Here is a 22,037-nt window from a genome sequence, read left to right as displayed (position 1 = left end):
TATACGTGGGCCTGCAAAGTTCAAGCCTGTGTTGTTAAAAGGCATGAGCTTAAACTGTGTGGGTTCACTGATATGTGGATATTTTTCACTAAACACACTCCCCAGTATCATCATCAGCAGTGGCTGATTTCCTGGATGTGGAACCATGACTGTGGAAGGTCAGCTATGGGGCTAGAGCATCTGAGATTTTGGTATCCACAGTCAATCCTGGATCCAATCCCCAGGGATTCAGGGGGTCGATGGTATTTTACTTCTTCATCCTCTAAGGATTATCCTTGTTGTCTATTTCCCTCACTAGAATGTAGCTCTAAAATATCTATGAGGACAGAGAACTTTGTTTTGTCCACTTCAGTATTCCATCAGTAGTGCCTGGCACACAGTATGTGCTCCATAAATATAAACTTTCTGAATGAACAAGGCATTGGGCCTGAACTTTTATTTTTTTTGCTGCTGCACTCTACAGCTTGTGGGATCTTAGTTCTCCCACCAGGGGAGAACCCAGGCCGTAGGCAGTGAAAGCACTGAGTCCTACCCACGGGACCTTCAGGGAACTGCCAGAGCCTGAACTCTTAACTATGAAGCCATGCTGCAAATAATTATTTCCTTAAAAAATATATTTTCTGATTGACTAAAACTTTATGAAGAATGTTTAGAGATAGTGTTGGAAAAAATACTCATAATGAAATTCAGGAGAGAATGTGGAGAAAAGGAAACCCTCTTGTACTGTTGGTAGGGAGAACAGTATGGAGATCCCTTAAAAAGCTAGGAATAAAAACACCAAATGGATCCACCAATCCCATAAAAGGGCATATACACTGAGAAAAATCATAATTTGAAAGACATATGTACCCATGTTCACTGTAGCACTATTTACAATAGCCAGGACATGGAAGCAATTATTAATAGATGTCATAGACAGATGAATGGATAAAGAAGCTGTGGTACATATATACAATGGAATATTATTCAGCCATTAAAAGGAATGAATTCAGTCAGTTCTAGTGAGGTGGATGAACTTACACTGTCACAGAGAGGGAAGTAAGTCACAAAGAGAAAAACAAATATTGTATATTAATGCATATATGGAATCTAAAACTGGTCCTGATGAATCTATTTGCAGGGCAGTAATAGAGACACTGGAGGTGGAGTAATAGAGACAGTGAAAGTGATGGAATTCCAGTTGAGCTGTTTCAAATCCTGAAAGATGATGCTGTGAAAGTGCTGCACTCTATATGCCAGCAAATTTGGAAAACTCAGCAGTGGTCACAGGACTGGAAAAGGTCAGTTTTCATTCCACTCCCAAAGAAAGGCAATGCCAAAGAACGCTCAAACTACCGCACAATTGCACTCATCTCACACGCTAGTAAAGTAATGCTCAAAATTCTCCAAGCAAGGCTTCAGCAATACATGAACTGTGAGCTTCCAGATGTTCAAGCTGGTTTTAGAAAAGGCAGAGGAACCAGAGATCAAATTGCCAACGTCCGCTGGATCATTGAAAAAGCAAGAGAGTTCCAGAAAAACATCTATTTCTGCTTTCCTGACTATGCCAAAGCCTTTGACTGTGTGGATCACTGTGGAAAATTCTGAAAGAGATGAGAATACCAGACCACCTGACCTGCCTCTTGAGAAACCTGTATGCAGGTCAGGAAGCAACAGAACTGGACACAAAACAACAGACTGGTTCCAAATAGGAAAAGGAGTACGTCAAGGCTGCATATTGTCACCCTGCTTATTTAACTTATATGCAGAGTACGTCATGAGAAACGCTGGGCTGGAAGAAGCACAAGCTGGAATCAAGGTTGCCAGGAGAAATATCAATCACCTCAGATATGCAGATGACACCACCCTTATGGCAGAAAGTGAAGAGCAACTAAAAAGCCTCTTGATGAAAGTGAAAGAGGAGAGTGAAAAAGTTGGCTTAAAGCTCAACATTCAGAATACTAAGATCATGGCATCTGGTCCCATCGCTTCATGGAATATAGATGGGGAAAGAGTAGAAACAGTGTCAGACTTTATTTTCTGGGGCTCCAAAATCACTGCAGATGGTGATTGCAGCCATGAAATTAAAAGACGCTTACTCCTTGGAAGGAAAGTTATGACCAACCTAGACAGCATATTAAAAAGCAGAGATGTTACTTTTCGACTAAGGTCCGTCTAGTCAAGGCTATGGTTTTTCCAGTGGTCATGTATGGATGTGAGAGTTGGACTGTGAAGAAAGCTGAGCGCCAAAGAATTGATGCTTTTGAACTGTGGTGTTGAAGACTTTTAAGACTCTTGATTCATGGGGTCGCAAAGAGTTGGACACGACTAAGCGACTGAACTGAACTGAACTGAATAGAGACACAGACATAGAGAACAGGCTTGTGGACACAGTGGGGGAAGGAGAGTGAGACGAATTGACAGTTTAGTTAGCTAAACTAACTTTAGCTAGTGGGAAGTTGTATTAATATAACACAGGGAGCTTAACCTGGTGCTCTGTGACAACCTAGAGGAGTGGGATGGGTAGGGGGCTGGAAGGGAGGTTCAAGAGGAAGGGGACATTTGCATCAGTCAGTCAGTTCAGTCGCTCAGTCAGGTACGACTTTTGGCGACCCCATGAATTGCAGCACGCCAGGCCTCCCTGTCCATCACCAACTCCTGGAGTTTACTCAAACTCATGTCCATCGAGTTGGTGATGCCATCCAGCCATCTCATCCTCTGTTGTGCCCTCCTCCTCCTGCCCCCCAATCCCTCCCAACATCAGGGTCTTTTCCAATGAGTCAACTCTTCGCATTAGGTGGCCAAAGTACTGGAGTTTCAGCTTTAGCAACATTCCTCCCAAAGAACACCCAGGACTGATCTCCTTTAGAATGGACTGGTTGGATCTCCTTGCAGTCCAAGGGACTCTCAAGAGTCTTCTCCAACACCACAGTTCAAAAGCATCAATTCTTCGGTGCTCAGCTTTCTTCACAGTCCAACTCTCACATCCATACATGACCACTGGAAAAACGATATAGCCTTGACTAGACGGACCTTTGTTGACAAAGTAGTCTCTGCTTTTTAATATGCTATCTAGGTTGGTCGTAACTTTCCTTCCAAGGAGTAAGCGTCTTTTAATTTCATGGCTGCAATCACCATCTGCAGTGATTTTGGAGCCCAGAAAAATAAAGTCTGACACTGTGTCCACTCTTTCCCCATCTATATCCCATGAAGCGATGGGACCAGATGCCATGATCTTAGTATTCTGAATGTTGAGCTTTAAGCCAACTTTTTCACTCTCCTCTTTCACTTTCATCAAGAGGCTTTTTAGTTGCTCTTCACTTTCTGCCATAAGGGTGGTGTCATCTGCATATCTGAGGTTATTGATATTTCTCCCGGCAACCTTGATTCCAGCTTGTGCTTCTTCCAGCCCAGCGTTTCTCATGATGTGCTCTGCATATAAGTTAAATAAGCAGGGTGACAATATGCAGCCTTGACGTACTCCTTTTCCTATTTGGAACCAGCCTGTTGTTCCATGTCCAGTTCTAATTGTTGCTTCCTGACCTGCATATAGGTTTCTCAAGAGGCAGGTCAAGTGGTCTAGTATTCCAATCTCTTTCAGAATTTTCCACAGTGATCCACACAGTCAAAGGCTTTGGCATAGTCAGGAAAGCAGAAATAGATGTTTTTCTGGAACTCTCTTGCTTTTTCCATGATCCAGCGGACGTTGGCAATTTGATCTCTGGTTCCTCTGCCTTTTCTAAAACCAGCTTGAACATCTAGAAATTCATGGTTCACATATTGCTGAAGCCTTGCTTGGAGAATTTTGAGCATTACTTTACCAGCGTGTGAGATGAGTGCAATTGTGCGGTAGTTTGAGCATTCTTTGGCATTGCCTTTCTTTGGGAGTGGAATGAAAACTGACCTTTTCCAGTCCTGTGACCACTGCTGAGTTTTCCAAATTTGCTGGCATATTGAGTGCAGCACCTTCACAGTACCTATGGCTTATTCACGTTTCTGTATGGCAGAAACCAACAGAACACTGTAAGGAAATTATTCTCGAATTAAAAAAACAGCACTGGTCAGACCACCAATGACGAATTTCAAGATGAAAAATAAAAGGATTCATAATGACTTAAAGAGAATGCTTCTCACCTAGTTTCACCATTCGTTATTAATGTTCTTACTGACTCAGCTGACTTGATCATGTTACCTAAATCCTATTTCATTTAGAGACCAATGCTTAATGGCATAAGAATGACAGCTATTTGGCAGGAATTTAATAGAAAATGCATACTACCTAGAAAGATGGGAAATTGAAGGCATTTTTCTCTACGACTTTGCAAGAAATAGAATGTATGCTTATTAGCTTTATCAGAATTTAAAATTCTACCCCAGCATTTATTATTATGTGCCCAGCCTCGTGTTTTCACATTTTCACTTAATCTTCAAAATAATAAATCAGTTACTCTATTTTAAGGTTTTGGAAATTTATGTTAAAATCTGAAGGACAGGAGAAACATTCATTTAGTTTAAATCCAGTCATGTCCAACTCTTTGGGTTGTAGTTCGCCAGGTTCCTCTGTCCGTGGGATTTTTCAAGCAAGAGTATTGGAATGGTTGCCATTTTCCTCTCCAGGGGATCTTCCTGACCCAGGGATGGAACCCATGGCTTCGATGTCTCCTATATTGGAGGCGGATTCTTTACCTGCTGAGTCATCACGGAAGCCCGTATTTTAAGGTTATAGAAGCTTAACTTTACGATCTGAAGGATAGGAGAAACATTCTAGTATGAATCCAACCGATTTTTATTCAGTTTTTCCATGTACCAGTACTGGGGCTACAACAGAAAGGACACTGAACCGCTTTTATAGCTCATTCTAGTAGGGGTAAAAAAGGAATGTAATTTCAGATTTGGATAAATAAGGAAATAAAACCAAGGGACGTGACAGTGTGTGGGCAGAGGCTTTGGCTGCAGCTTAGTAGGCAAGTGGTGGAAAGATTGGTAAGGCCAGACCAAGAAGGCCTGCCTCATGAGCCAGTTTAGATGTTACGCTGTGTATAAGGGGAAGCCACTAGAAATGTTTAAGTGGGGAAATGATCTGATATGATTTATGTTTTAGAAGCATTCTCGGGGGGCTGTTGAGGCCAGGGGGAATGAGTGAATGAATGCAGACTGACTTATCGTAATAGTTATGGTAATAGTCCCGGTGAGAGGATAGCAGCTCGAACTAGGATGATAGAAGGGGAAGTGGAAAGTTTTGGGCACTCTTTTAGAGGAAGTCAACAGGATTTAATGGAGGAAGGAAGGTGATGGCTCGACTGAGCAGGTTGTGAGCAGCATGTCTTCAAATACAATTTTAATTTCTTGGCTACGCTGGGTCTTCGATGCTGCACGTGAGCTTTGTGTGCATGGGCTTTCTCTAGTCGCGAAGTGAAGGCTCATCTCTGGTTTCAACCAGCGACTTTCATTTCGGAGCACAGGTTCTAGGGCTCATGGGCTCAGTAGTTTGTGGTACACAGGCTGTTGTTTCACAGCATGTGGGATCTTTCCAGACCAGAGATTGAACCCATGCGCCCTGCATTGGCAGGCAGGTTCCCAACCACTGGACCGCCAGAGAAGGCCCCTTCTTGTAATTTCTATTATCTGTCCCTCTCATTCCGTTTTGTCTCCCCTGCCTGTTTCTGTCAAGACTTCTTCCTAGAGGCCTTGCCAAATTAACTGCTTTTGTGTATCTCACACTCGGGCATGGGAATGAGAGCATTGCCTTGGGTTTAGACTACTGGGGAATAGATCCTATCTCTTCTATTTACTATGTGACCTTGGGCAAGTTTCTTCACCTCTAAAATACACAGTACCCATTTCATAGCCAAGGATTTAGTCGTTGAGCAGTTTATACGTTTACTCTGTCTTCAGCAGATTGACATGTTCAAATTTGCAGTTTATTTCCTCTCAAATTCTAGGCTGTCAAGATCAGTTTTAGTGTTTTAGCCAAGGGATTCCTCATTCATCTAAGACAAATGACATTTCCAAATTCCTTCCTCCAAGCTCTTCCCATTCCCTGATCTTGCTTTAGGAAGATTTTAATCTTTTCTCTTCCCATGATTTTATAGGGTTTTTCATCTATAAAGTTGACTTGGTTTTTGAAATGTTTTCTGGAAACTTTCAGCTATTAATCCGCTATTTTCATAAGATACTTTATATTCAAAAGTTAGTTACTACTTTTTAGATGCTAAAAACTGCACAAGAATGGCAAGTTTAACTATGGTCCCCACACATCACTTTGTGCCCAACTCTAATTCACTTTTCCTAGGTCAAGTTCTCATGTAGTCAACTCCGAAGGATAGCAGGTAAAAGGATTTTCAGCCCAAGTTAATAAGCATTAACTCAGGGATCAAAGGGAGTGGCAAATCATACTTATATCTATTCAAAGAATAACTCTGACCTCAAAACTATGCATTGTTTAGACCCTAGTGAACTAAGAATCCTCCCAAACTCCACTACCTCTTTTAAGTAGGAATGAACTCCTTACCTTATAGGAATAAAGACCATGGTATGAGATAAGCTCCGTAAGATATACATATCTATGTACACACTTTGGAGTAATAAAAGTTAAAAAAAAGTAAAAAAAGTTCCATCTATTTTCCATCATAATCAGAAACATGTTGTAGAAGTTTTGTTTCCTGAATTTTAGGATTTTATAATGACTTACTATCTAAAAATGAGGTTACTGCTAAAAAGGAGCTTAAGGGGACTTCCCTGTGGTCCAGTGGCTAAGACTCCATGTTCCCAATGTAGAGGGTCCTGGTTCCATCCCTGGTCAGGGAACTAGATCCCACATGCTGCAAGTAAGAGTTATGCTGTATGAAGATTCAACATGCCGAGTGCTGCAGCTGTGACCTGGTGCAGCCAAATAAATAAACAAAATAATTTAAAAAAATAAAATAAAAAGGAGCTTAAGAACAGTGTGTTCATAAGCCCAATGTGTGTGTTCATAAGCCCAATGTTATTTATACCTTATTGATGTAAATTTGTTTTTAGTTCATCTCACTTCAGTTTCAGAGCACCTTCGTTCATGTTACTAGTGTCAGTACACTAGGGATGTTAGGTCCACCTTCATTTCACATTCCCAATGCTAAATAAAATGCCGTTTAAGAATGAACTATAGGTGATTGATTAATACAGGGTTAATATACAGTATCTTAAAATAGCCAGCTCTTCAATGCACTAAGTTTTTGAGCTGAAGACTGTTCTACTTGCAGTTAAATTACCATTAAATATTCAAAGTTTAATAGCACATTATTTATAAACGTACTTTCACGACTTATACAGATTTAACTATTTTCATGGGATTCTGCTGGCCAGTTAGGTTTGGGAATTGTTAAAAATACCCATATCCACAGAGTTAAAATTAGGAGGAAAGCCAGTAGCTCTAGCTTCCTTCCCATATAAAGTTTACATTTACCTCTCCCCAATAGTTTCAAATAAAATGTAACAACACTTCATACTAAAATTATTCGGAATATGGAACTTTCAAGGAATTAACTGCATGGTTAACGCTGATAGTAAAGACCAAAAGCGGGTATAGTTTAATGTATTTTAATAGCAAACTTACAGGAACAGCACAGAAGACAGACAACATTAAAAACATGTGCTTGCATGTAGGACAACTCAGTTAGAAAAGTATAGTGAATGGATGGAATCTACTGCATGATAAAAATGCTACAAACACCATTTAGTTGCAGTCAATAAGAAATTTACTTGTTTTAAAAAAATCCAAATGCTGGCATTGTCCAGAAAAATTTAACAGGTTTATTTATAATTGTTATAAAGTTGAACTGCTGAAACTTGTTCACTGAAACATTTTGACTTTCATTAATGCTTTATGTCCCCGCATTTATATTAAAAATTCACACACAAATGAAAATGGAAAAACTGCCAATACCTGATTTCTGTCCCCTATTTTCCACTTGCAATCATATACTTAGGTACCTTTTGACCCCATGGAAAAAAAATATCTAACGTTCAGAACTACCAATAACAGGAAGAAGAGATTTTTTTTTTTTTTAAAAGAATGAAATGTTTCCCATCATAGTGGATTCTTAAGCACGTTCTCCACGTATGCGGCGTGCTAGCTGGATGTCTTTTGGCATAATTGTTACACGTTTGGCATGGATAGCACACAGGTTGGTGTCTTCAAAAAGGCCAACCAGATAGGCCTCACTTGCCTCCTACAAAAGGAACAGAGAAAAAAAATATTATCAACAGTTAAAGATACATCTATACTAGTTAAAAAGATGTTTTTGAGTCCTTTAAAAACCTACTTCAGAAGATGTTGACCACTTACCAAATGCTTAGTTTAAAATCTGGGATGAAGCTGAAAGGCAGCTTATGAAAGTGAAAAACTCAAGACTGTAAATCTTTGTAAAATACAAAAGTCAATTTCACTACCAAATAGTTTACCTTTTTTAATGTTATATGTGATTTTTAAGCAAACTGAAATGTGTCTTGAGTAAAGCAAAAATCAAACTTCAACTCTAACATTTATTTTTATCCTCACAAAGATAAATAGAATCACGTGTATCTATTCCAAGTAGTACTCTCCTACCTCGGGATGTCCTTTTTCTGAATCTTACTCCCAATTCATTATATCTGTTTGCCTACTGATTTCCATCATATGGGCCTCATCTATCTTTCCTTTTAACACCTCAGAGTTTGACTACCAGGTCCTACTTACATACAATGATCTATTTTGCACCCCTATTAACTACACTTTCCTCTATGCACCCCTATCTGTAATGGCATGTTACCCCCTCAACATTAACACTGACCTGTTTTTTTTCCCATTCCATCATTAAGCTTTTGAAGGTATCGTCCTATTCCTAATTTCACTCTAAACTGCTAGGTATACGAATTATTCAATACTTGCAGAGAAGGAAGAAAAAAGGAGAGCTCCTACTTATAATTAACTCTTAAAACTGTTAGTACACCTTACAGTTGTCTGAAAAGTTGAAGAATTCTTTGGTCTAGGTTAAAACAACTGCTTATGTATTTTGAAATGAACCAGTCATCAGTCCAACTGTTCTAGTGGATTAGGAACACTAAATTAAAGACACTATTTGGCTTCTCTATAAGCAAGTTATTTCTCGGTTTAAGATCTATTTAGGGAAAAAAACCAAAACAGATTTTTAGAGTTGATTTTTGTCCTAATTAAAAAACTATTTCCATTTTGGAACTCTTTAGGCAATAAGACTCAAAGAGAAATACACAAAGTACTTGAGCAATTCAAGCCCAGCCCCATAACGCTTCATAACACACAAGATAGAGATGGGAGGGACCAGATTTGTTTTATAAACACTGACTTTGCTAATAACACTCGAGATTCTGCTTTTAAAAGTGCTAACAACTCCTCAAATGGTTTGTACTATTCTGTCTTATGAAAATATTTTTCTACATTTATACCTTCATTCTTTTTAGCCTCTTCTATAAAAATGTTTCATTCAAATTTTACTATCTATCTTTCTGAAGTATGTTATCAACAGGTAAGTCTTATTTGCCTATCCTTTATGGCTTACCTCAAGATTATTCCATGAAGGAGAAAGCAAACATTCCTCTCACCCCTGCTTTCCAGGTGCAGGTAATTTTGAAATCCTAATTTCCATGGCACTCACATGGGCCTTGTACACTAGCCATTTTTTAATACCCTTACTTAATAAAATACTTACTTTACGCTCACAATGCCTAGCCCTTGAAGGAACAGAAGTTCAAGAAGTTTTTGCTGGCTTGGTTTTTCATATCTAACCTTAACTGAAACGTGCATCTTTTTTTTTTTTTCCCCTTGGAAGCACCTTGTGGCTTGGGGGACTGTTCTCCAACCAGGGAACTGTACTTGGGTCCTTAGTCATGAAAGTGCAGAGTCCTGACTACTGGACTGCCAGGGAATTCCCGAAATTTGCACCTTTTCTACACTAGTAGTTCCCTGTATCTTACCTTTTCCAAAGAATACATTAAAAGCAAAAGTCCTTAATATTCAGAGATTCATCCTTGGGATATTCTAGAAATGGTAAAAAGTTTAGAAAACATAGTATACTGTAGACCCTACTCTTATGAGTTTCACAGTGCATGTTAGATAGCATAACTTAAATTCCTCAAGAAAGAAAACAGTTGTTTCTTTTTTTGGTTTCACCCAGCATGTCTCAGGATTATGCAAATTTAGAAAGCTTCTGCAAAATACAGCAGTATGAGCTGCTATATGGACAAGCCAACAAGTCCTGAAATTCAAACACCCATTTAAGAGTGGAATGAGTTTGGCTCCCCTAGTACTATTCAAATGTGATATGTGGCAGCTGGGGCTCTCACTGCTATCTTAGAACCTGCTCTAGATATCATAGGTTGTATCTGTCAGCTCTGGGAGAAGAGTCAATACAGGGAATTTGACCAATGACCCATGTATTTCTAATTCTATTACCAATGTCCAAAGTTTCCTAAACATTAAGACTATGATGGGATTTAAAGAGGGACACATTATAGCCCAATTAACAAAATTTTGAGGTAATAGCGAAAAAGTGTCGTTAGGGGCAAAAGCTAAATTTTAAGTTAGTTAAGTCTTGATAATCTATGGCAAACCAAGTCTGATTTCTCCACCATCCTCCCTAGACTTACCCACCCTCCATCTCTTTCAGTTGTGTTAGAGAAGTTAGTTGTAAATTATGTAACTCTAAAGTCAAAAATGGCTTTCTTCTACCCTATTCGCATTAGCAAATTCTCCATCTCTATATCCTTAAGAGAATTAAATATTTTCCAATAAACAGCTACCAATGCCAGAGTACTACAGGCAGCAGAGTTGAACATTTTGCTCAAAACCAATGCAATTACTAACAAGTATAAAACACAAACCTTAGTAACAGCAATGAATTTTTAAAAGACAAGTCTTTTAGCCAGACTGTTAAGTAATCAATTTACAAAGCTCTATCATTGACACTTAGGCTTGACAATGTTGGACTTCCAAGTATAATGTGTAGGTCAAGTAGAGCCCTCCTAACTGCAACTACAAAACAAAATTAGCATCTTTAGGTCAACACTTGAGAATACTTCTGTATTTAAAATTAGTGCAGAAAACATGACTAACATTTGTAACAAATGAAATGGGATCTAGAAACAGTCAAAGATTAAACCAGAAAATAAAGGTCTTAAATAACAGCACTGTAAGATTTTACTAGTTTGAAATTTCAGTAATTTCAATTCATTGAGAATTTAATGGATGCCTACTCCTGGAATTCACCAATCAAATGAAGTTCAGACTAACCATAGAAACAGCTCAACCAATTACACTTCAGGACAGAATCCACCTATCAAATCTTCCTCATACGTAAAGGAAGAGCTTGGCAACAGCAGCCTTGAAAAATCCTCCAATGGAATGTATGTCGGTTCTGGACCCTCCCCTAAGACAGATTCTGATGCAGGTCTGTGGAAGTGCCTAGTAATCTGCATTTTAAATCACCTCTCACCCTATGCTGACAGAGGTGGCAGTCTTGCCATACTCCGAGTTACAACGATCTAATGAATGCCAAACACACTTAACATTATAGGTTACTTAAGTGACTGATGTTAATTGTACCCACATACCTAATCAAGTATCTTAGGTGTGGGCATCTCAAGTTGTTTAATCTGGCACAAACCACCAGTATTTCAAATACATGTGTGTGCTCAGTCACCTGTGACTCTGTGACTCTTTGTACTGTAGTTTGCCAGGCTCCTCTGTCCATGGGATTTTTCAGGCCAAAATACTGGAGTGGGTTGCCATTTCCTCCTCTAGATCTTCCCAACCCAGGTATCAAACCGGAGTCTCCTGCATTGCAGGCATATTCTTTACCTCTGAGCCATTGGGGAATCCCATTTCAAATACATAACCACAGCTAAAACTGTATTTCTCGAAATTCTGACACACTGGAGCTAAGATTAAACTCACTGTTTCCCATTTAAATGAAAATCCATATATAATCCCCTTAAACAAACTTCATGTCTTCAAACTTCTCTCTTTACAAGGCCAGTAAATCTTTTTCTCCCTGTTGTCAATCCAATCCTAACTACCACTCAAGTTTCTTTTACCTCAATGCACAATTCTTTAATGTTGCCTAGTCCTATCCCAGATATCATGTTCTCTCCACTTGCAACTGCCTCTTCAGGTCCAGGAGGCCATTTATTCTAACTTTCCTTTTGTATCAGTCCCTGTTTGAAACTAATTACCAATACAGACCTTTGGCCCCATGACTTCCTAATATCCAGCAGCAACTGTAAGTCAAACCAGAGGATTTTTTTTTCCTTTAAACACTACAATGTTTAAAATTTTAAAATCACATCTGTTTGTATAACCTCAAGCAACTTAACCTTTCTGACATCTCAACAGTGAAATATAAAGACCTATCTCACTGGCTGGTGATATATAAGCATATATAAAGATTTAGAGATATTCTTGGTACAAAGCAGAACCAGCCAACTCTCAGAGCCTTTCCCACCCGCCATTTTACCTGCAAAGCACCAATAGCTGCACTCTGGAAGCGCAGATCTGTTTTGAAGTCCTGAGCAATTTCCCGCACCAGACGCTGGAAGGGAAGTTTGCGAATCAGAAGTTCAGTGGACTTCTGATAACGTCTAATTTCACGGAGTGCCACAGTACCAGGCCTTTAAAACAAAAACATTAAAGACATGGTTACCAAATACATAAAGAACTTAAAAGAGTGGTCATCAGCTTCAAAGAGATGGAGTCACTTTTCAAAAAATAAATCAAACCATTCTTTTGTATCAAATTCCACTTATTAATTTATGACCTAAATAGTCAAATCTGTTAGAAGTGACACAATACTTTTAAAACAAAAAAGCTTGATATTAAAGCAGACTTCTGGCAGGGGGTTTGATAATCACAGTCCCTTAATTTTCTTCATCTTTAACATAAACATCACTAACTTCTGTTATAATTACAACTTGGGAAGGTACTAGGCCACTAATAAAGAAGTCAAAGTTTTTCAGACTTTTAATTTGACACCACACTCATTCTTCCCACTGGCACCCCCCATTCTTCTGAAAAGATCTACCAGCACAACCCAATGAGCTTCACTTAAAAAAACACACACTATTTAAGTTCAATTTCCCAGAATACCTTTGACACTGCACATCCCTCATGAATGATTAAATTGATGAACACTCTTTTGTGTTGTATCTTCCATATGGAAATTTTTTTTCTTTAAGTAATTTTAAGCAAGAAATTTACCTCAATCCTGACTTATTTCTTACACTTTTATTTTAGGCTAATCATTTGCAGAGGGTAAATACAGACAACTTCTGCCCTCTAATGGCAGATGCACTCAATAACACTGCTCAGGGTAGTTCAAAACTAAATATGCCAATAGGAGGAAAAACCAATTCAAGTAAACGAAGGACTTATGTAAAACACAACGTCCCCATCATGATTAAATTATTTTACCAGATGCCAGAGTATCCTCAAAAATGTATTTTAAAACAACACTTTTCTATTTAAAACATATATATTACACATAACAGCTAAGTAAAATGTTAGTCTATCCTATTAACGTTATTAGAAATAGAACGTCTTCTTTGGGCTATGGACACGATTACAGCTTCAAAATTAAGCATATTCCCAATAAAACCTAACACTAAATAAATTATACGCAGATTTTAAAGTAGTAAATATTTAACAAAGGGAAAAACAGATTCTCTAAAGGAGAAAGTATGCTTATATATCTTTTTATTAGATTATATACTTCTGGAGATAAGACTTTGTTTCATTTTTCCTCTTTTAAAATACCTGTAACGATGAGGTTTCTTCACCCCTCCAGTAGAGGGCGCACTCTTGCGAGCGGCTTTTGTAGCGAGTTGCTTCCTCGGTGCTTTACCACCGGTCGATTTGCGGGCAGTCTGCTTTGTACGAGCCATGGTATAGAGACCTCCTTACTTACCTACCAGCATCGGAAAAACCAAAAATCACCATATGCAACTACCAAACACACAAGTTTTCCTGTCACTACCCCCCCAATCTGGAAATTATGATTAGTATTAAAAAAAAAAAACCTCCATAATGTTATATAATTTGAAAGGGTGCAGATTACATCTACCACCCAAATATGACTTTTTGAAACAAACTAGTACTAGAAAATTGTTAGCCTTAACACCAGTCATCTTTCAAAATGCCCAATCTGAGCGATAAACGGCAAAACAAAAAGACCCCCCCCAACAGCCTTCGCTTCAATTTCTTTAAATAAAGTAGAAATTAGAAATGTCTGTAAACATTCCATCCACTAACAAGTCAAAAGAACGAAGCCACAAACCACAGAAAGGTCGAGTCAAATTACAGCAAAAAAGGTTTTCCTCACCCCCCCCGCCGCCGCCCCCCCTTTACGTCTGGCAGTTGATACATTGCTGTAAATATCTGAAAACATTCCTGGTTTTGCATCTCTACAGTTCTGTTGACAAAAAGGCGTCTCAAAAAACAAGAGGAACAACAGCTACCAACAGCGAGCACTCTACAAAGCACCGCCCTCGAGTCCAGTCCTCAGAGGATTCGCAATGAAATAATAATAAAAAAAAAACTGCCCCGCACCCAGGCGTTAATTAACGCACTAGACTGGCCGACTGGTCCACCCCAAGCACCACATAAACTTTTGGTTTAGCCTCCTCCGGCCCCTCGGCACAGGGTCCCCCAGCCTGCCCGCCTCGCTCCTAGCGTCTCGCGCAGGCACAAACTCGGCTCCCAGACCAGAACAAAATGGAAACAATCGCAAAACGTATCCGATTCCTTTCCAAAGAGACAAAACACCAAATCGCTCGAAAATACTCCATCCCCTGCCACGTGCCGCCCTCCAAAATGCAAAAGTTTTTTTTGCATTTCAAATGCATCAAGTTTCCGCTTCTCTAAAAAGGAGAAAAAAATGTTTCTCTTTAAAATTTTTTCCTCCTTTTTTGAAATGGGGAAGAGAGAAACGGGGGAAAAAATATGGTCGGTGACCAGAGAAGAGAGACAAGATGGTGAAGCTTAGCAACAACTGTGGGGAGGCAGCAAAAAGCGAGTTACCCCAGGGTGGGAAGCAGCGGCGATTTCTACCCTTTTCCCGCCCGAAAACTGGGGTCCGGGGTCCGGGGTCGGTAGTTAAGAGGCCCGCGCGGGTCGTGGTGAAGGTCTGGGGTCCCGGGAAGGGGCGGCGGGCGGGATTTCACCGAAGAAAAAGGAGCCAGGGGCGCGGGGAGGGAGAGCAGGCTCGGCGACGCGGCGGTTGCTGCTGTTGGGCTGAGGCGACGAGAGACTGGGGAGCCGCCGGAGCCGCCGCTGCCTGAGGGGAGAGGGAAACTCGCTCCTCACCTCCATTTCTGGGCCAAAAAGTTTTGGGGCCAAGCCGGAGGGACCCTGGGTCCCCTCCCGGCACCGCCAGGGCCCGGCCCGGGGCTGACGGCAAGCGGGGCTCGGTTCCGGGGAAGCGGGCAGACGGGGAAACTTACCCCCCTTCTCCTTCGGCTGGAGCTCGGCGAGCTAGAGGCGGCGCTGGCGTTGGAGAGCGACGGCGGCGCGGCGGCGGCTGCGAACACAATTGAAAGATGGCTGACACCGAGGCTATCCCCCAACACAAGCCGCCCCGCCCCCGCGCCGCGCGCCAACCAATCACACACAATGGAGGGAAGGCTCGGCCCCGCCCCCGCCCCCTCGCTCGCGCCCCGCCTCCCCCCTCCCCCCGCGCGCCCGTTCGCTGGCGCGCGCTCGCCCCTCCCCCGCGCGCCGCCCGCTCCCTCCTCCCGGCTGCCTCGCGCAGTGTGTGTACAAACACAAAAGACACGCTGAAGGGCCGCCGGCTCCTGCCGAGACGGCCGCCCGCCCGCCCCCGTTTTAACTCCGGCTCCCCGGCCCCGCACTCCCACCCAGCTCCGTGGCACACGTCATGGAACTCAGGAAGCCCGGGTTTGGGGCGCCGAGGGGGAAGTTGGGGGGAGGGGCGGGCGGGAGGAGGCGCGGCGGGTGAACGCCCGGCCTGCGGGCGTCTCGGGCAGCGGCGGGGAGGGTGAGGGAGGGGGCGCCCAGCTCCGGCGCGCGTCCCCGAGGCGCCCCGGACGGCGTGGGGGCGGGGAGGAGGACAGCGCCGGCCCAGTCTCCGCGCCCCAGTTGCAAACACTACCCGACAGGAAGCTTGCAAATAGAAACCTCGCACCCCGCGCCCACATTCGGTTGGGGCTGCTCTAGCTCTGGAAGGGCTGCCGGAGGCCGTTGTCCTGCTTTCACTACGGGCCAGGTGCGGCCGGGCAGCCCGCAGACAACTTTATTCACTCAAGACACCGGCTCGGGCCGTGGCGGCCCCGCGGTGCAGGCTGCAGGCTGCAGGCGGTCCGCGAGAACTCTGCCACCTGGGACGCCTGGTTCCGCGCAGGTGGCATCTCCAGGCCGACGGAGACGGCCAGGGACGGGGCTCGCCTTCTTCCTGGGTCGGGATGCTTGATGCAAGATGGCTGTATTTTGTAAGCTTCTAAAACAATATATGGAATACACAGCTAACTGCACCAGGGCCTGAATACCAGCCTTGGCAGCTGTTCTACCAGCCAGTTCGGCTTTTTAACCATTTCAGTTTTAGGTAGAATTGCCAAATGCTGTGTAGTCAAATGTCAGCAGCTTCTGAATAGTTTGGATGCGGCGGTAAGCGGCAGAAGTAAGGAAAACGTCGTTGGGGATCATCACATTTATCCATTTTCCAATTCTCAGTAGCATAGGAAACATTTCAGGTTCAAGTTACCCACGTTGTCATTTCATTGGCCTTAGAATATATGCACCGTCCCTAGATGGCTTTGACAACACTTGAAACTACGTGCGAAGGTATTCAATAGAAGTGTCGTGCAGACATCCCATAGGATAGTGAAGGAGATAAATTTCATAGATGGAGAGCATAACTACTATTGATAGTCTGAAGCTCTTATAAGGCATCTTAGTCATAAACATTACCCTGAAATCAGATATGAGAGAGGGAATAGATTTGTCCAAGGTCACTTAAGTGAGGAACAGACCCAGGAGAAACAAACAAAATCCAGTCCTCCTGTTTCATTATTATTTAATGAATGTTAAGTGTCTGTGGTTGCTGTGCAGAACACATGCAATTTGCAAGCCTGTCCTAAAAGCACATATGCAAAAAAGCTTAGGCTGAGCTGCCAGCGAAGAGTTCCTATAATTTGGGCCAAGAAAAGGGTTGGGGTTTTTTTTTGCTTATTTTTTGTTTTGAGTAAACCAAAATATTTGTTGGCTTTTTTCCAGGAAGGCTGATTCCACATCAGTTAAATTCATCATCTCTTCAAAAAATATTGAATGACATAGGTAATGTTCTCTTTATCTGCTAGATTTTTCTGTAACTTCCATTTTTTGGTTTAAAAATATTCCTAAGGACCGGGAAAACTTTTAGATATAATTCTAATCTTGGATTATCTGAACCTACTTAGCTGTCCATCTGTAAAATGGAAGTGATATTTATGCGTGAAGATAGGCCACAAGTTTTTTCTAGTTGTAGGATCAAGTATGTTTTACAGTTGGGTAGGTGTCTGGTTGGGCTTCCCAGATGGCTCAGTGATAAAGAGTCCACCTACTAATGCAGGAGATGCAGGTTCAATCCCTGGGTGGAGGAGATCCGTGAAGAAGAGAATGGCTACCCACTCCAGTATTCTTGCCTGAAAAATACTATGGACAGAGGAGCTTGGCGGGCTACAGTCCATGGGATCGCAGAGTCAGACGCGACTGAGCAACTAACACTACTATGTCCATTAAATCTCTTATCATCTATGATTCTCTCTAGTTGCACTTTGCTGAAGCATATGTCTTGAGGCTTTGGATCCCAGTCCTCTTTCCTTAACTGTCCCTCCTTCAGTCTTGCCCAGTAAATGGCATTATGATTTACTTAACTGTTCAAACCAAAAGCCTCAGGCATCCTACTTAGCCTCCCTTATTTTCGTCCCCATAGTCCTATTGGTCCTATCTCTGAAAAACTTCTCAGAATGACCTGCTCCTCTCCTCCTCTCCTCTTGCTGGTCCCCTCAGTCACTTTCTATATGACCTTTCTCTTTCCACTCTTGCACCTCTGTATTCCATTCTCTACATTGCATGCAGAGATTCGATTTATAGAATAAATTGGATTAAGTCACACCCTTTCATAAATCTATTTGGAGGCTTCCCACTGCTCTTGGTTAAAATGTAGGGCCTGGCATCACCCCTGCCCTCCCTAGTGACATTCTGCTGCAACCCAACTACCTTATCTTTCAAGGTCTTCACTCCTGAGGATCATTACACTGTTTTACAGGTTAAATGCCCTCACCAAGGTTTACACAGGAGTCCAAGTGGCTCACTGGTAAAAGAATGCACCTGCCAAGGCAGGAGATGCAGGAGACACTGGTTCAATCCCTGGGAGGAGGAAATGGCAACCTATTCCACTATTCTCGCCTGGAAAATTCCATGGATAGAGGAGCCAGGCAGGGTTGCAAAGAGTCGGACACAACCAAGTGACTGAGCACTTAAGTGTAAGGTTTACACAGAGCTGGCTCCCTCATCGTCTAAGGCAACATTTTGCGCTTTCCCATATCTCTTAGAAAAAGATCCTTTTTGTAAGGTCCACAAGAAAAAAGGGGATTGGGAGCCATTCATATGGAACTTGATTAAAACTTTCATTATATGTTTTTATATTATAAACCATATAAGAGAAAATAATTGCATTTTAAAGAAAATCAGTATCAAACTTGTGTAAAACTCTCAAATAAAATGTTTTCAAAGTTTTTAATGAGAAATGGTGAGGTTTTAAACTTGAAATGGCCACATACTATTCCTGATCAAGACTTTAGAATGAAGATCTCTTCAGATTCTTGATGATCTTATCATTGAAAAACTTTAAAATATAATTTTCAGCTCTTTCTCATCTTGCAAGATGGCGGGTGAAAAGCCTCAGAAGCCAGATACTAAGGAGAAAAAACCTGAAGCCAAGAAGGCCGATGCTGGCAACAAGGCTAAAAAGGTGGAAAAGGTGAAGAAGGTTAAGAAGGGGAAGCCCCACTGCAGCCGAAATCCTGTCCTGGTCAGAGGAATTGGCAGATATTCCCGAGCAGCATGTACTCCAGAAAGGCCTTGTACAAGAGAAAATATTCAGCAGCCAAATCCAAGGTCGAAAAGAAAAAGGAGGTTCGTGTTCTTGCTACTGTCACAAAACCAGTTGGTGGCGACAAGAATGGTGGTACCCGAGTGGTCAAACTTTGCAAAATGCCTAGGTATTACCCTACTGAAGATGTGCCTTGGAAACTGTTGAGTCATGGCAAAAAACCCTTCAGTAAGCATGTGAGGAAGCTGCATGCCAGCATCACTTGTGGGACCATTCTGATCATCCTCACTGGGCGCCACAGGGGCAAGAGGGTCGTTTTCCTGAAGCAGCTGGCCAGTGGCTTGCTACTTGTGACTGGGCCTCTATCCCTCAATCGAGTTCCTCTGCGTAGAACACACCAGAAATGTGTCATTGCCACCTCCACCAAAATCGATATCAGTGGTGTGAAAATTCCAGAATATCTCACTGACACTTCAAGAAGAAGAAGCTGCGTAAACCCAGACGCCAGGAGGGTGAGATCTTCGACACAGAGAGAAATACGAGATCACAGAGCAGTGCAAGGTTGATCAGAAAGCTGCGGACTCCTAAATTCTGTGAAGAATCAAAACTGTTCCTCAGCTCCAGGGCTACCTCTGCTCTGTGTTTGCTCTCACAAATGGAATTTATCCTCACAAAATAGTATTCTGAACTTCTTGCAAAGAACCTAATTGAATAACTTGTCGTTTCAAAAAAATAATAATTTTCAGTCATTCAAAAAAGTGTAACAGTTAGAGTTATATATTTAAAATTCTGCCTTTCTTTCATTGACAAGTGTAGTCTTGGAATTTCTTGTGAATGGATTTTGAATCCAGCTAAGCTTTTTGAAAATCAAGTATTTTTAAATTATACCTCCAATTTTCAAAATACACATGTGTTGCTAAGCAGTCATCCTGTAGGTGCCTTGGTCACCACCTAAAAGTCTAAAATAGCAAGAAATACCTTGTAGGAGGACAGAAATTCAAATCTGCACCAGCAGCTCTATTCAGCTTCTTTGTCCTCAACTCTGGTTGCATTTTGGGCCACACCAGTACTTCTTGGGCACTTGGCACAGTAGTCCTCAGGTTCCTGGTCCATGATGCTCCCTGCCTTGTGGGACTAAAGCCGGGGTCTGGGGTCTAGAGCTCCTCTTGGACCGTGCTCAACACATCCCATGGAGCAGTGAGTCGTACTCATTTATCTGCTCGCCTCTGTGCCAACCAAGGGGCACAGATCTGACCCAGACTGCTCAGGTTGCCCTTCAAGGAGCCTCGGAAGAGGCTGCTCACAGGAGCTCTGGGGTGTAGGACTGAGAGGACCTATTTTCTGGCACCTCCGTAGCCCAGAGTGAAGGCCCCTGGATGGGTCTGAGGTCTCAGTTCCAATGTCACCCCTCAGAGAGCCACATTGAGTCCCTGTCTTCCTTCCCCCACCCCTCGTGTTATATTCAGTCACATTTCCATGCTTATTGCTTTCACAGCAATTCTCACAAGCTGATGTTTTGATTCTTTTACTGATTAGTGGTCTCAGCTAGACTGTAGACTTAGTGAGAGCAGGGGCCTTGATATTTTAAACACTGTTCTGTCTGCATCAACCTGTATAGTACCCAGCCCACATCAGACACTTATGGCATTTTATATTATAAATGTATTTTGTTTGTAGGATATTCACATCTGAAAACACGTATCTTTAAGAGTTAATGAGGGGCTTCTTGTGGATGTGACTGGTGATGGAAGCAAGGTCCAATGCTGTAAAGAGCAATATTGCATAGGAACCTGGAATGTCAGGTTCATGAATCAAGGCAAATTGGAAGTTGTCAGACAGGAGATGGCAAGAGTGAATGTCGACATTCTAGGAATCAGCGAACTAAAATGGACTGGAATGGGTGAATTTAACTCAGATGACCATTACATCTACTACTGCAGGCAGGAATCCCTTAGAAGAAATGGAGTAGCCATCATGGTCAACAAAAGAGTCTGAAATGCAGTACTTGGATGCAATCTCAAAAACGACAGAATGATCTCTGTTCATCTCCAAGGCAAACCATTCAATATCACAGTAATCCAAGTCTATGCCCCAATCAGTAATGCTGAAGAAGCTGAAGTTGAATGGTTCTATGAAGACCTACAAGACCTTTTAGAACTAACACCCCAAAAGATGTCCTTTTCATTATAGGGGACTGGAATGCAAAAGTAGGAAGCCAAGAAACACCTGGAGTAACAGGCAAATTTGGCCTTGGAATACGGAATGAAGCAGGGCAAAGACTAATGAGTTTTGCCAAGAAAATGCACTGGTCATAGCAAACACCCTCTTCCAACAACACAAGAGAAGACTCTGCACATGGACATCGCCAGATGGTCAACAGCGAAATCAGATTGATTATGTTCTTTGTAGCCAAAGATGGAGAAGCTCTATACAGTCAACAAAAATAAGACCGGGTGCTGACTGTGGCTCAGATCATGAACTCCTTATTACCAAATTCAGACTTAAATTGAAGAAAGTAGGGAAAACCACTAGACCATTCAGGTATGACCTAAATCAAATCCCTTATGATTATACAGTGGAAGTGAGAAATAGATTCAAAGGACTAGATCTGATAAAGTGCCTGATGAACTATGGACTGAGGTTCGTGACATTGTACAGGAGACAGGGATCAAGAGCATCCCCATGGAAAAGAAATGCAAAAAAAGCAAAATGTCTGTCTGAGGAGGCCTTAAATAGCTGTGAAAAGAAGAGAAGTGAAAAGCAAAGGAGAAAAGGAAAGATAAAATCATCTGAATGCAAAATTCCAAAGAATAGCAAGAAGAGATAAGAAAGCCTTCCTCAGCGATCAATGCAAAGAAATAGAGGAAAACAACAGAATGGGAAAGACTAAAGCTCTCTTCAAGAAAATTAGAGACACCAAGGGAACATTTCATGGAAAGATGGGCTCGATAAAGGACAGAAATG

At 41.9% G+C, this 22,037-nt stretch overlaps 1 protein-coding gene and 1 pseudogene across 1 annotated transcript; one reads left to right on the top strand and one right to left on the bottom strand.

The window, feature by feature from the left end:
- Positions 7,542 to 15,586, bottom strand: LOC102189503 (histone H3.3). The gene is made up of 4 exons (XM_018060224.1): positions 15,466 to 15,586; positions 13,781 to 13,931; positions 12,486 to 12,639; positions 7,542 to 8,189 (listed from the first exon to the last, which is right to left on the bottom strand). Exons 2-4 carry the CDS (start codon positions 13,906 to 13,908, stop codon positions 8,061 to 8,063), a joined length of 411 nt encoding a protein of 136 aa, XP_017915713.1. The 5' UTR covers positions 13,909 to 13,931; positions 15,466 to 15,586; the 3' UTR covers positions 7,542 to 8,060.
- On the top strand, positions 18,891 to 19,775 carry LOC102184546 (annotated as a pseudogene).

Source organism: Capra hircus, chromosome 16, assembly GCF_001704415.2.
Source record: "Capra hircus breed San Clemente chromosome 16, ASM170441v1, whole genome shotgun sequence".
NCBI lineage: Eukaryota > Metazoa > Chordata > Mammalia > Artiodactyla > Bovidae > Capra > Capra hircus.
The sequence above is the reverse complement of the archived record's forward strand: the minus strand, read 5'-3'. Positions and strand labels throughout refer to the sequence as shown.